Source organism: Nomascus leucogenys, chromosome 12, assembly GCF_006542625.1.
Source record: "Nomascus leucogenys isolate Asia chromosome 12, Asia_NLE_v1, whole genome shotgun sequence".
NCBI classification, from domain to species: Eukaryota; Metazoa; Chordata; class Mammalia; order Primates; family Hylobatidae; genus Nomascus; species Nomascus leucogenys.
The window spans coordinates 76,236,683-76,249,944 of record NC_044392.1 but is presented as its reverse complement, the minus strand read 5'-3'; the positions used below and the strand labels follow the sequence as shown (position 1 = coordinate 76,249,944).

The following is a 13,262-nucleotide window of genomic DNA, read 5'->3' as shown; positions in this document are numbered from 1 at the left end:
GGTGTGGTTGGGAGTTTGGTTACATACAGGGGAATTGAGCCAATAAGTAAACATATTTGGGATAATAGGAGCCAGGCTTCTCACTGCTGGCGATAAGAGTTGTAACTATGGAAAAGGGAAAGGCTAGACAAGCCATGACATGTCAAATTAGAAATAGAGGTATATAGGCCAGGCGCAGTGACTCACGCCTGTAATCCCAGCACTTTGGTAGGCCGAGGTGGGTGGATCACGAGGTCAGGAGTTCAAGACCAGCCTGGCCAAGATGGTGAAACCCCCCCCCTCTACTAAAAATACAAAAATTAGCCAGGTGTGGTGGCAGGCGCCTGTAATCCCAGCTACTCAGGAGGCTGACAAAGGAGAATTGCTTGAACCCGGGAGGTGGAGGTTACAGTGAGCCGAGATCATACCACTGCACTCCAGCGTGGGTGACAGAGTGAGACGCCATCTCAAAAAAAAAAAAAAAAAAAAAAAGAAATAGAGGTATATAATTCTAATTTGTGTATCTAGCCATAGATCTAGAGCTGTATGAGTCTGTGTGTATGTGTGTGTGTGTGTGTGTGTTAGTTTGTTCTTGCATTGCTATAAAGAAATACCTAAGGCTGGGTCATTTATAAAGAAAAGAGTTTCATTTTGGCTCACAGTTCTGCATGCTAAACAGGAAGCATGGTGCTGGCATCTACCTCTGGTGAGGGCTTTAGGCAGTTTACGATTGTAGTGAAAGGTGAAGGGCGGCCAGCATGTCATGTGGCCAGAGAGGGAGCAAGAGAAAGAGGAAGATCCAGGGTCTTTTAATAAACCAGATATTGCCTGAACTCATAGACTGAGAACTTACTCATTAACATGAGGATGGCTCCAAGCCATTCATGAGGGATTCACCCCAATGATCCAGACACCTCCCACTAGGCCTCACTGCCAACATTGGGGGTCACATTTCAACATGCGATTTGGAGAGGGCCAACATCCAAACTATATCAGTGTATATATGTATGTGTATGTCTCATACATTTATTTCCTAGCATTAATATCTTGGTTTTGTAAATACCAATCTTCTCTAAAAGGAACCAGAGCTCCTCGGAGAAAATGTCTCATTCCAGAGCTTGGGCAGGGAAAGAACAAAATATTATAAACTTGAAACATCTTGTTCTAAAAAGTAAAGTGCTCAAAGAATAATGAAGACATAGCAAAAACATACTGGTGCAGCTTTAAGGGGCTCCCAGTTGTTAAACTTGGGACTGTTAGACATCAAAATAAATTATGATGTTAATGAATTATATCCACTGAATAAAATAGGAATCTGTGAGTCTGTAGTCATATAATTAATTTGAGTCTATAGTTGTATAATTAATTTAAACAAAATATTATACTCTTTACTCTCCTTAGTGGAAAACCTATCGATGATATCAACATTGAAAAATAAAAAATAGCAGTATACATATATACACTGATATAGTTTGGAGTGAGAGGGAATGAATAAATGAATAATGAACACTCAGGAAAACAAAAACTGGGCTGGTACAGTGGCTCACACCTGCAATTCCAGCACTCTGGCAGGATGTATTAATCTGTTTTCACACTATTAATCTGTTTTCACACTGCTGATAAAGACATAACCGAGACTGGGCAATTTATATAGAAAAAAGGTTTAATGGACTTACAATTCTGCATGGCTGGGGGGAGCCTCAATCATGGTGGAAGGCAAGGAGGAGCAAGTCTCATCTTACATGGACGGCAGCAGGGCAAAAGAGCTTGTGCAAGGAAACTCCCATTTTTAAAAGCATCAGATCTCATGAAACTTACTCATTGTCATGAGAACAGCATGTGAAGACCTGTCTCCAGGATTCAATTACCTTCCACCAGGTTCCTCCCACAACACATGAGAATTGTGGGAGTTACAATTCAAGATGAGATTTGAGTGGGGACACAGCCAAACCATATCACTCCACCCCTGGTGCCTCCCAAATCTCATGTCCTCACATTTCAAAAACAACCATGCCCTCCCAACAGTCCCCAAAGTCTCATCTCATTTCAGTATTAACTCCAAAGTCTGCAGTCCAAAGTCTCATGTGAGACAAGGCAAGTCCCTTCCACCTATGAGCTTCGAATATCGAAAGGTTAGTCACTTCCTAGATACAATGGGGGTACAGACATTGGGTAAATACACCCATTCCAAATGGAAGAAATTGGCCAAAACAAAGGGGCTACAGGCCTATGCAATTCTGAAATCCAGTGGGTAGTCAAATCTTAAAACTCCAAAATGATCTCCTTTGACTCCATGTCTCACATACAGGTCACGCCGATGCAAGAGGTGGGTTCCCATGGTCTTGGGCAGCTCTGCCTCTGTGGCTTTGTAGGGTATAGCCTCCCATCTGTCTGCTTTCGTGGGCTGGCATTGAGTGTCTGTGGCTTTTCCAGGGGCACAGTACGAGCTGTCAGTGGATCTACTATTCTGGGGCCTGGAGGATGATGGCCCTCTTCTCACAGCTCCACTAGGTGGTGCCCCAGTAGGGACTCTGTGTGGGGGCTCCAACCCCACATTTCCCTTTTGTACTGCCCTAGCAGAGGTTCTCCATGGGAGCTCCATCCCTACAGCAAACTTCTGCCTGGACATACAGGCATTTCCATACATCCTCTGAAATCTAGGTGGAGGTTCCTAAACCCTAATTCTTGACTTCCGTGCATTGTCTGTCCCAACACTATGGAAGCTGCCAAGGCTTGAGGCTTGCACCCTCTGAAGCCGTGACCTGAGCTCTATGTTGGCCCCTTTCAGCCATAGCTGAAGCAGCTGGAGTGGCTGGGACACATGACACCAAGTCCCTAGGCAGCACACAGTGTGGGGACCCTGAGCCCAGCCCACAGAACCACTTTTTCCTCCTAGGCCTCTGGGCCTATGATGGGAGGGGCTGCCATGAAGACCTCTGGCATGCCCTGGAGAGATTTTCCCCACTGTCTTGGGGATTAACATTCAGTTCCTTGTTACTTATGCAAATTTCTGCAGCTGGCTTGAATTTCTCCTCAGAAAATGGGATTTTATTTTCTATCACATTGTCAAGCTGCAAGTGTTCTGGACTTTTATGCTCCGCTTCCCTTGTAAAACTAAATGCCTTAAACAGCACCCAAGTCACCTCTTGAATGCTTTGCTGCTCAGAAATTTCATCCACTAGATACCCTAAATCATCTCTCTCAAGTTTAAAGTAAATTCTGTACATTCATGCAGATCTTTCCCACTCTACAAAAGGCTGCATTTCAAGCAGAAGAAATAGAATCCTAAATTATGTAGTAGGTAAAAGAAGTAGGCTGTGGTTGAGTTGGGAGGATGAGCAAAAAGAATGCCAAAGCACGTTTGTGCGTAATGTCAGTAAAATACAAAGTATGCCCCATAAATCTCTAGGGCAGGGGCAAAATGCCACCAGTCTCTTTGCTAAAACATAGCAAGAGTCACCTTTGCTCCCATTCCCAACAAGTTCCTCATCTCCATCTGTGATCACCTCAGCCTGGGTTTCATTGTCCATGTCATTATCAGCATTTTAGTCAAAGTCATCGAACAAGTCTCTAGGAAGTTCCAAACTCTCCCACGTTTTCCTGTCTTCATTTGAGCCCTCCAAACTGTTCCAGCCTCTACTTGTTGTCCAAAGTTGCTTCCACATTTTCAGGTATCTTTTCAGCAGTGCCCCACTCTCAGTACCAATTTACTGTGTTAGTCCATTTTCATGCTGCTGATAAAGACATACCTGAGACTGGGCAATTTGTATAGGAAAAGGGTTTAATGACTTACAATTCCACGTGGCTGGGGAAGCATCACAATCATGGTGAAAAGCAAGGAGGAGTAAGTCACATCTTACATGGATGGCAGCAGGCCAAAAGAACTTGTGAAGGGAAACTCCCATTTTTAAAACCATCAGATCTCATGAGACTTATTCACTATCAGGAGAATAGCACGGGAAAGACCCGCCCCTATGATTCAATTATCTCCCACCAGTTTCCTCCCATGACACATGGGAATTGTGTTACAATTGAGTTACAATTCAAGATAAGATTTGGGTGGGGACACAACCAAACCTTGTCACAGGCCAAGGCAGGAGGATTGTTTGAAGCCAGGAGTTTGAGACCAGCCAGGGCAACACAGCATGACGTTATCACTATAAGATATTTTTTAAAGCAGTAGAAGAATGAAAATGTAATCATAATTAACTATATGGCTTGGCTGTGAATAAAAATAATTTTTTTCTTAAACCTCTATCTACCTTAAAATGGTGATAAATTAAGATGATGGGAGAGAGAAAAACATATGTATATATTTGAGAAAAGGAAACATTGCCAATAAAATAGCTTCGAATAGGTCTATACCATAATAGAAAGTGAAAGATGAGAAATGGTTCCAGATTGAAGGGGCCAGAGATATAACAGTTAAATGTAACAGATGAACCTGGATTTAGTTCTGTACCAGAGGGGAAGAACATTTTCTTTTTAGGATATTTTTGGGACAGAGAAATTCAAAAGGGTCTGTGGATTAGACTGTTGTATTGCATCAGTGCTAATTTCCCAATTCAAATACCTATGTCGGTACTATGGTTAGGCAGGAGAGTGTTCTTGTTTTCTGAAAATACACACAGACCTATTTAGGAATAATGGGGCAACATGTTTCTAGCTTACTCTCAATAAGTAAAAGTTTTCTCATCCCTCCTTTTCTCTCTTTTGCTTTCTCTCTCCTTAACTTTCTTGTACCAATTATAATTTATCTACAGATCTAACATAGGCATGCTTCCTATCACATTTATGTCATTATTCTGTCAGTTTTCTTCCTTTTTTTGTCCTTTCACTTCCTTTTTAAGTTCCCTTTCTTCCTTGTTTTTCTCTCTCACCTTCTCTTTTTCCTTTCCTCCTTTGCTTACTCCCCTTTCTTACTCTGTTTTCCACCATCCCCTTTTCCTTCATCCCTCACTTCCTTTATTCTTTCTCCATGTCGTCTCCTTGACACCCTGGATATTTATTTTCCTGGTCCAGTGTATATGGGCTGTTCTCTAGGTTTGCTGCAAAACTGTCAACATAGAACATTATTTTCCAGGGAATTTCCTTTACTTTAATCTTCTGATGTATCGCTTGTTTTTAGATTCTATTTGTTCTTTCTTGGCATATTCTCTTATTTTGGAGAAGTAAAGAAGCTTCCAAAGAATAGGTACATGGGAAGTAAGTATTTGAAATCTTGTGTGTCTGAAATGGCTTTATTCTCCCTATATATTTGAATGACAATTGCCTGGATATGTATAATTCTAGGTGGAAAATACTTTTCTCTCAAAATTTTGAAGACATTAGTTTATTATCATGTAGTTTCCAGCATCATCATTTAAGAACTCTGATGCCATTGTGATTCCCAAGATTCCTCCTTTATTATATTGTTTCTTAAATCTTTCAGGAATGTAAAAATCTCTAGTATGATGAAATGTCATGGTGATGGATGCTTGTAGGAGTACTACCTACCCAACCAGTGTCCTGTTCATTTTGGGGAGACCTCACAGGCCCTATCAACCTGGAAACACTTTATGTCAAGGATATTTTTCTTTCTCATTTTCTGGAATTCCTTTTATTGAGGCACTGCCTGCCTGGATCCTTTCATTTTAAAAAATCTTCTCATTTTCCATCTCTTGTTCTTTTGGTTCACATAGTAGGACAGTTCTTGAGCTCTGATTTTCAAACCTTCTGTTGCATTTTTATATTGCTATCATATTTTAATGTTCATGAGTGTCTTTTTTGGTTGGTGTTGTTGCTGTTCTCTGAATTTTCTTTTTAAAAACAGCATGCTTTCATTCATGGATTTAATATTTTCTCTTATCTTTCTGGTGATTTCATGGTTTTTTAAAAGTGTTTATGCTCTGTTCTATCTGCTTCCTCTAATCTTCTGATTTGGTTTGTTTGTGACTTTATTTCACGTCAGAGCCCTTCCTCATGTTTAGATGTTTGGTAGTTCCTACAAAAAATAATAAAAAGCAGAGTAGACATTCTGCATGCATGGTAGGGGCTTTGATGTAGGGTGGTTATGCAGAGACCTGGCTAATTCATTAGGGGACTACAACTGTCAGTTTTTCTCCAAGATCAGCTAAGAGAGGAAACTTCCAACTATGGTGGGTGCTGTGGTATGAATATTTGTGTCCACCCAGAATTCATACATAGAAATGCTACTGCCAAGCTGATGATAGTAGGAGGTGGAGCCTTTGGGAGGTGATTAGGTCATGAGGGTGGAGCTCTCATGATTAGGGTTGGCGCCCTTATAAAAGACCCCAGAGAGACCGTCCTCCCTTTTACCATGTGAGATTATAGTGAAAGGAAGCTGTTCTGTAAAGTGGGCCCTCACCAGACGCTGAATCTGCTGACATCTTGATCTTGGACTTCCTAGTTTAGAACTGTGAGAAATAAATTTCTGTTGTTTGTAAGCTACCTAGTTTATTGTATTTTTCTTTAATAACAGACTGAATGGACTATGATGGGGTGGGGGTTGTACCTTCCTGCCAACGTTCTTGGGACCAGGTGAACAGGGTTGCATGCCTTTTGGTCTGGTATGCAGGACCTTCACTTGATACCTGTATTTTCACAGGACCTCTTCCCTATTCTGCTGGATGCCCTTGAGTTCAGACCTTTCAGAAAGTAGACTTCCAGTGTTCTGCCAAAGTGGGTGGGAAAGTTACCTGATTGCCTAGAGTAGGTGAGGGAATCTGAGGTTCTAACTCTTTTTTGTTTTATTAGATCTTCTTAATAACTAATCATCTGGTTTTTGCTCTGCCACAACCTTTATGTCCAGAGGTTCTTGGTGCCTCCAATTCTTGAACCTTTCTGGCATTCTACATCATAAATATCCTTGCTTCTTCCTGGTTTACTGTTCTCTTCTAGATTACTTTTCAGTTTACTCTGCACTGCTATTTTAGTTACCACTTGACAATCACATCTCCAGTTTCCAAAAAGTAGTTGGCACATTTCGTTTACTATAGTTTTTTTCTTCTTATTCTTGCCTGAGTCCGTTAGTGCTACTGTGACAAAATATCTGAGACTGGGTAATTTATAAATAATAGAAATTGATTTCTCACTGTTCTGGAGGCTGGGAAGTTCAAGATCAATATGCTGGCAGTTTTGGCTTCCAAGATGGTGTCTTTTTGTTGTGTCCCCACATGGCAGAAGGTGAAAGGGCAGGAGAGGCACTAGGTTGTTCCCTACAGCCCTCTTATAAGGTGGCTAGTACCATTCATGAGGGCTCTACCCTTATGACTTACTCACCTTTAAAGGCTCCACCTCTTAATATTATTGCATTGGGGATTAAGTTTCAACATGACATTTGGAGGGAACAGAAACATTCAAACCATAGCAATCCTTGAGGGTTTATACTTTTCATTTGTTTGTTTCTTTCTTTACTGTCATCTTTTGGGTGGGATTTTCAAGAGGAAACAGGTAAAAATACATGGTCAATATACCACATTTAACTAAAAGTCCAATAATCCCTTTTGTTCTTGATATATTTCATTAATATTGATAGCATCTAGAAATAGAAGAGTTTAATTTTTCTGTTGATACTAATTTTTGAATGTTTTATTTCTTAGGATGCCTCATTGATGGACATGAACTCCTTCAGCCCTATGATGCCAACATCCCCTTTATCAATGATAAACCAAATCAAGTTTGAGGATGAACCAGATTTAAAGGATCTCTTCATCACAGTTGATGAACCTGAAAGTCACGTTACTACAATAGAAACTTTCATTACGTATAGGATCATTACTAAGGTAAACATTGGATAAATATTTTCTTGAATATAGCTGCTTTTTTTGAAGCTTTGGAAGTAAGTACCTCTTGTTTATTATAATTCCCAACATTCCAGGATCTTAGCTGAATTGACTTTTACTTTTTCAAACCTTTTGGCTAACACATTGCTTCTTATCTGCCCTTCACTTGTTCTGTATTAAGTCAGTGAAATTCAACTTGACTTGAGAAATAGTCACTTATTTTATAGCAGCTATACGTCTTAGAATAAGAATATCTAGGTTTTTAGTTTAAAACAAGTATTAAGTAATACCTTTGGAAAAGATGGGCCTCAAGTTGTTAATAAAAAAATAAAATGTTTAAACAGTTTGCAATATTATGTATTCAGATTTCTTTGGAAGATTATAAAATATGGTACCATTTGTTTTTCAAAGTGGGGCAGGTGGCCACTTTGTCTCATGTATGAGATACTGTTATGTGTGCAATAATTCAAGGGCAAAGTAGATCTAGAACACAGATCTCTTTAATCGTAGGGCAAAGCGCTACAAAGACAGTTTACCTCAGACACAATTAAGCAACCACCTAGTATAATCTTTATTTTAAGTCCTTTATTTAATAGCATTTTTAAATAATTCTCTTTATAATATTTTGTTTATGAAGCCTCACCCTAGACTTTATTTAATAAATGTAAAAGTACATCTCTTTTTTTAGCTGAAAAAGTTCTGAACTATGTTCCTATAATCACTTCTTCCAATGAAACTGCCACACTGCTATTAGTTATGTTTCCTGAATATATATATATATCTTATTTCTTCACTCGAATTCTTAAAATCCTTTCCTGGCCCCTTATTTCAGGCAGAGCAAAGTGCAGACTTTCTTGTATGACATACAAACAGGCTTCTCAGTCTGGTGCCCACTTACCATATAAGACTTATTTGTTACACCTCACATTCAGTACCCTTGCTCTCCACTCATGTAGAGCTGCTTCTGTTTTCTGAATATTTAGGAGATCTCTTGCTCTCATAACTGCATATAGTTTTCCTTCTGTTTGCTGTGTCAGTCCCCTTCTTAGACAGAAGAAGTCATGCTTAGTTTTCAATATACAACTCAAAATGTTAGATGCCTGTGAAGGCTTCTCTAGTTGTTTCTGTCCCCTGGCCGAAATAGTTATTCTTTCTTTGTTTTCTCATACTGTTCTATTGAACTCTTAAGGAATGTAAAACATTAGAGTCAATATAGCAAAACATCAAAAGCGTATATTTAATCCAACTAAGCTGTTTTTTTTAAATCGATAAAACAGGTAATAGAACTCACTTCTGTAGGGTTGCAGTAGAATAAGTAATCAATGCACACCCCACTTAGTAAAGTGTCTAGCACACAATAAGTGTTCAGTAATTGCCATCTACCTGTATGTGAATAGACGTTTATTTGTATTTATTCCCAGTGAGTTTGTGAGTTTCTCAAGGAAGGTAACTATATTTTAAGTTATCCATAATTCCAAACACAAATCTTAGGACATAATAAGTAAACTATTTACTTTGTTGATGAATGAGTGAAGGAATTATCTTAGCTATATCAAGATGTGGTAGAGCAAGACAACATGGAGTTGAATCTTGATTTCTCTCCTTCCTTGCTATATGACTTGGACAATTTAATTAACCTCTCTATATTAGTTTTCTTGTTTGTAAATAGGATAACAGTACTAACCTCATAAGGTCTTTATGAAAATTGAATATGTTAATACAGTCATACTGCTAGAGTAGAGCCAAATTTCTTCTATTACTACTGTTGTAATTATCTATTGTCATTATCCATTCTGGCAAATAATTTGTGAAGCTGAATTATTTTTCCATCATTTGCGTCTCTCAGAAAGACATTCTCTCAGAAAGACATTCTTTCTAAAGCCACCTTATGAGTTTCATTCTGATCATAGACATACTGTTCTTCTGAGTTTTCCTATTTACACATACTTTAAATGGACTGGTCTTATAGAAGTAGTAATAGTATTAGTAATAATAATATTAAAGTGTATAAACTAGCAAACATTTACTGAGTGACTGCTTTGTGCCAGGTAATATTCTAACCAGTTTCTACATGTTAACTCATTTAGGCTCACAGTAATCCTCAAACATAAATACTATGATTTACCCCCATTTCATGCATGAGGACACTGAAACTTAGTAGCTTGTTAAAGGTTACAAAACATTGTAATTAGCTGAGCTGAGATTTAAATCCAAACAGTTTACTTTCATAGTATACATTTTTTCTATTATATTTTTGTGCATTTAGGTATGGATGTGGTAAACTTTCAGTTTAACTATTATAAACTGACTTCCTTTGTTCTACTTCTCACTACTTTTACTATTTCATAGTATATAGACTATATCTATATATACAGAAATATATATTACAGATACAAATATATAAATAGTACAGGTAGATCATGTTATCAAATAGTCTTTTCTTATTATCATTTACTTATTTATTCCACAAGCTTTTATTGAGTACCCCGCTTGTCCCAAGTATTGTGCTTATATATTAAGAATATATCAGTGATCAGGATAGGTCTGACAAAAGGAACTTTCTGCTTTCCTGGTGTTTTCACTCTGAGGAAGGGGTGTTTGCATATGATGATATTAAATAATTAATTTTATACTGTGTTAATTTGTTCTTATGTTGGTAATAAAGACATACCCAGTACTGGGTAATTTATAAAGGAGGGACATTTAATTGACTCACAGTTCCATATGGCTGGAGTAGGGGGCTCACAATCATGGCAGAAAGCAAGGGGGAAGCAAGACATGTCTTACACGGCAGCAGGCAAGAGACAGCTTGTGCAGGGAAACCCCCATTTATAAAACCATCAGATATCATGAGACTTATTCACTACCATGAAAACAGTATGGGGGAACTGCCCCTATGATTCAATTATCTTCACCTGGCCACACCCTTGACACATGGGGATTATTATAATTCAAGATGAGATTTGGATGGGGTCACAGCCAAACCATATCATATGCTAAGTTATTTCTTTATAGTTATAAATATTTTGAAGGAAACATATTGGATATTATGAGCATGGGATACACCATCTAATTTGGAGGTTGAAAGATGGCTTTCCTGGGAAAATCTTAGTTTTATAAATATTTATATTCATGGACACTAAGGATTATAAGGATAAATGAATATATACATATGTACACGGAAAATCACCTATTTAGGAATACTTAAGAATGATCCAACTGTAAATGATTGTATCGGGAAGACCACATTTGTGGCATCTGTTCTTTTTATGGGAAATTACCCTTTGTTGTCTAGGTTAGCATATTTTAAGTGACTGTTCTAAAGAAGTATTTTCCCTTTTGGAGATCTAGAGATGTATGTTCTCTTAGTACATATAAGAGTAAGAATGAAGAGATTTAACAAGGTACTTTGCTTCCACTTCCTCTTTCTGAAAACAAACCTATAAATGCCTGTCGTTGTATAGTTAGGAGTTAAGCTATATTCTTGATTGGCTGAACTGACTATTAGGTTTCATTTTCCCTCAAAAAAAGGTTTCTAAATAATGAGTTTAGAATAACTGTTCACACTTGACTGAAGGTTGGTATTTTTGGGATAAATGCATTTGGGGGTAGAGATCACATGAGTTCATTAGTACTAAACTTCAAGTACCCAAACTTTTATGGTCAAACATGGAAAATTGGCCAGCATTTTCAATGTTGCTTCCATAGAAAACTGTATTCTATGTTAGAAGCATTATTTGTACTCCAAATGCATTTTATGAAATACATGATATTTCTAAGTTGGATATATGTTATCAAACCCAGTTATTTCTACAGTTTGGAAGCTTTTGTGCATCTTTTTTCTTTTTTTCTTTTTTCGAGACAGAGTCTTGCTCTGTCACCCAGGGTAGAGTACAGTGGTGTGATCTTGGCTCACTGCAACCTCCGCCTCCTAGGTGCAAGTGATTCTCCTGCCTCAGCCTCCTGAGTAGCTGAGATTACAGGTGCACGCCACCACGTCTGGCTAATTTTTGTATTTTTAGTAAAGACGGGGTTTTACCATGTTGGTCAGGCTGGTCTCGAACTCCTGACCTTGTGATCTGCCCGTGTCGGCCTCCCAAAATGCTGGGATTACAGGCGTGAGCCACTGTGGCATCTTATAATGATCAAATTTGTCCACTTTAGAAGGGACAATGATTCTCATCCTTGCTGTAGGGAAATTAGTCTTGTTCCAAACCCCGCTGATAATGACTGTTTTCCTCATCATATTCCTACATATGTGTCTCTTACAACCCTTCAAGAGAAGAACGAAATCTTACAGTAGGAAGAAATAACATATTCTTCTTGTTACTTGCACTTATCCTCTGTTTTCTTCTTCTGTTGCACTACATTAGAGAATTCTTTTGAGTCAGTGACAGAGTGATGAGGATAGACTGAACCAATTATTTGACTTGATTTTATATCTTCTTACTGGAATTTATACTAGATTGTTTTATGCTTACTTAAAATGTTGGATATTCTTGACATATACAGCTCAATCTTATTTTAACTGCTGGTTTTTTTCTTTTAAGTGCTTCATTGTTCGTTATGGCAATTTATATTCTTAGAAATTGGTAGTGGACCTGTACATATGTACCCAGTACAAGGAGGTGCTCAGTAATATTTTTTAATGAGTTATTCTAAACCATGTTTTGGGTGCATATGTATGTGTGCATGCATCTATTTGCCCACGGACATACACACACCAACCAGTCTATATTATTAAACTGTGCTGGTACTTCATTTAGTTTTCCACTTTTTACCATTTCCGTATCGTGTACCATGTTGCATAATAGTTAAGATTTTGTAGTGTTTTGTGAACATTTAGTTTCTTAGATTTCTGCATTTCATTTGCTCCCACTTTTTCCCATTATAAAGGGAATGTTGTACAAAGATACATTGTATGATATTCTGAACATTCATTTTAAGAGAATAAACTTTGGAAAGTATAGCTTTCATAGACCTTATTTTATGACAATGAAGATTGCATCTTATGACTTGGACTGTTTAATTTACAATTGTGTGTACATCTGTGTGGGTGATTGATATTTCTGGTGAGTGTGAAATATATATGCAATGTGTTATGCCATGTTTACTTCTGCAGGAAAATTTCAACCTAAATATTACTGCATGCAATTTTTAATATGCAAAAATTCAGTTAAATAAGGTATTGGTGTGAGTGACTGTTTTCTTATGAGAGGTGAGTATGCATTAGGTAACTCATGTTTTTGTCTTTGGCTTGGGACTCAGGCAATAGAAATGAGGTTGATATTGTACCCATGTTCTTCTTGTCATATGTGTTGGCATGGATTTTTGGTTTGTTGAGAACAGATATTTTAATGTATTTGCTTAATTTTCAGGAGTTTAGGCATATAACCCAAAATAAAATTCTTTGAGAAATGACAGGAAGATTTGCTTTTCACATCAAATGTCTATTAATTACTTCTTTTAAAACAGTGGTAAAAATCACTCTAAAATGTT

The 13,262-nt window shown here is 37.9% G+C and overlaps 1 protein-coding gene across 1 annotated transcript in view; it reads left to right on the top strand.

The window, feature by feature from the left end:
• The window catches only part of SNX7 (sorting nexin 7), a 100,401-nt gene that overhangs the window by 17,614 nt on the left and 69,525 nt on the right, over nucleotides 1-13,262 (top strand). The window contains exon 2 of the mRNA XM_003260099.3: nucleotides 7,581-7,763. Coding sequence (XP_003260147.3) covers nucleotides 7,581-7,763 — 183 coding nt within the window. The remainder of the gene's footprint in view (nucleotides 1-7,580; nucleotides 7,764-13,262) is intronic.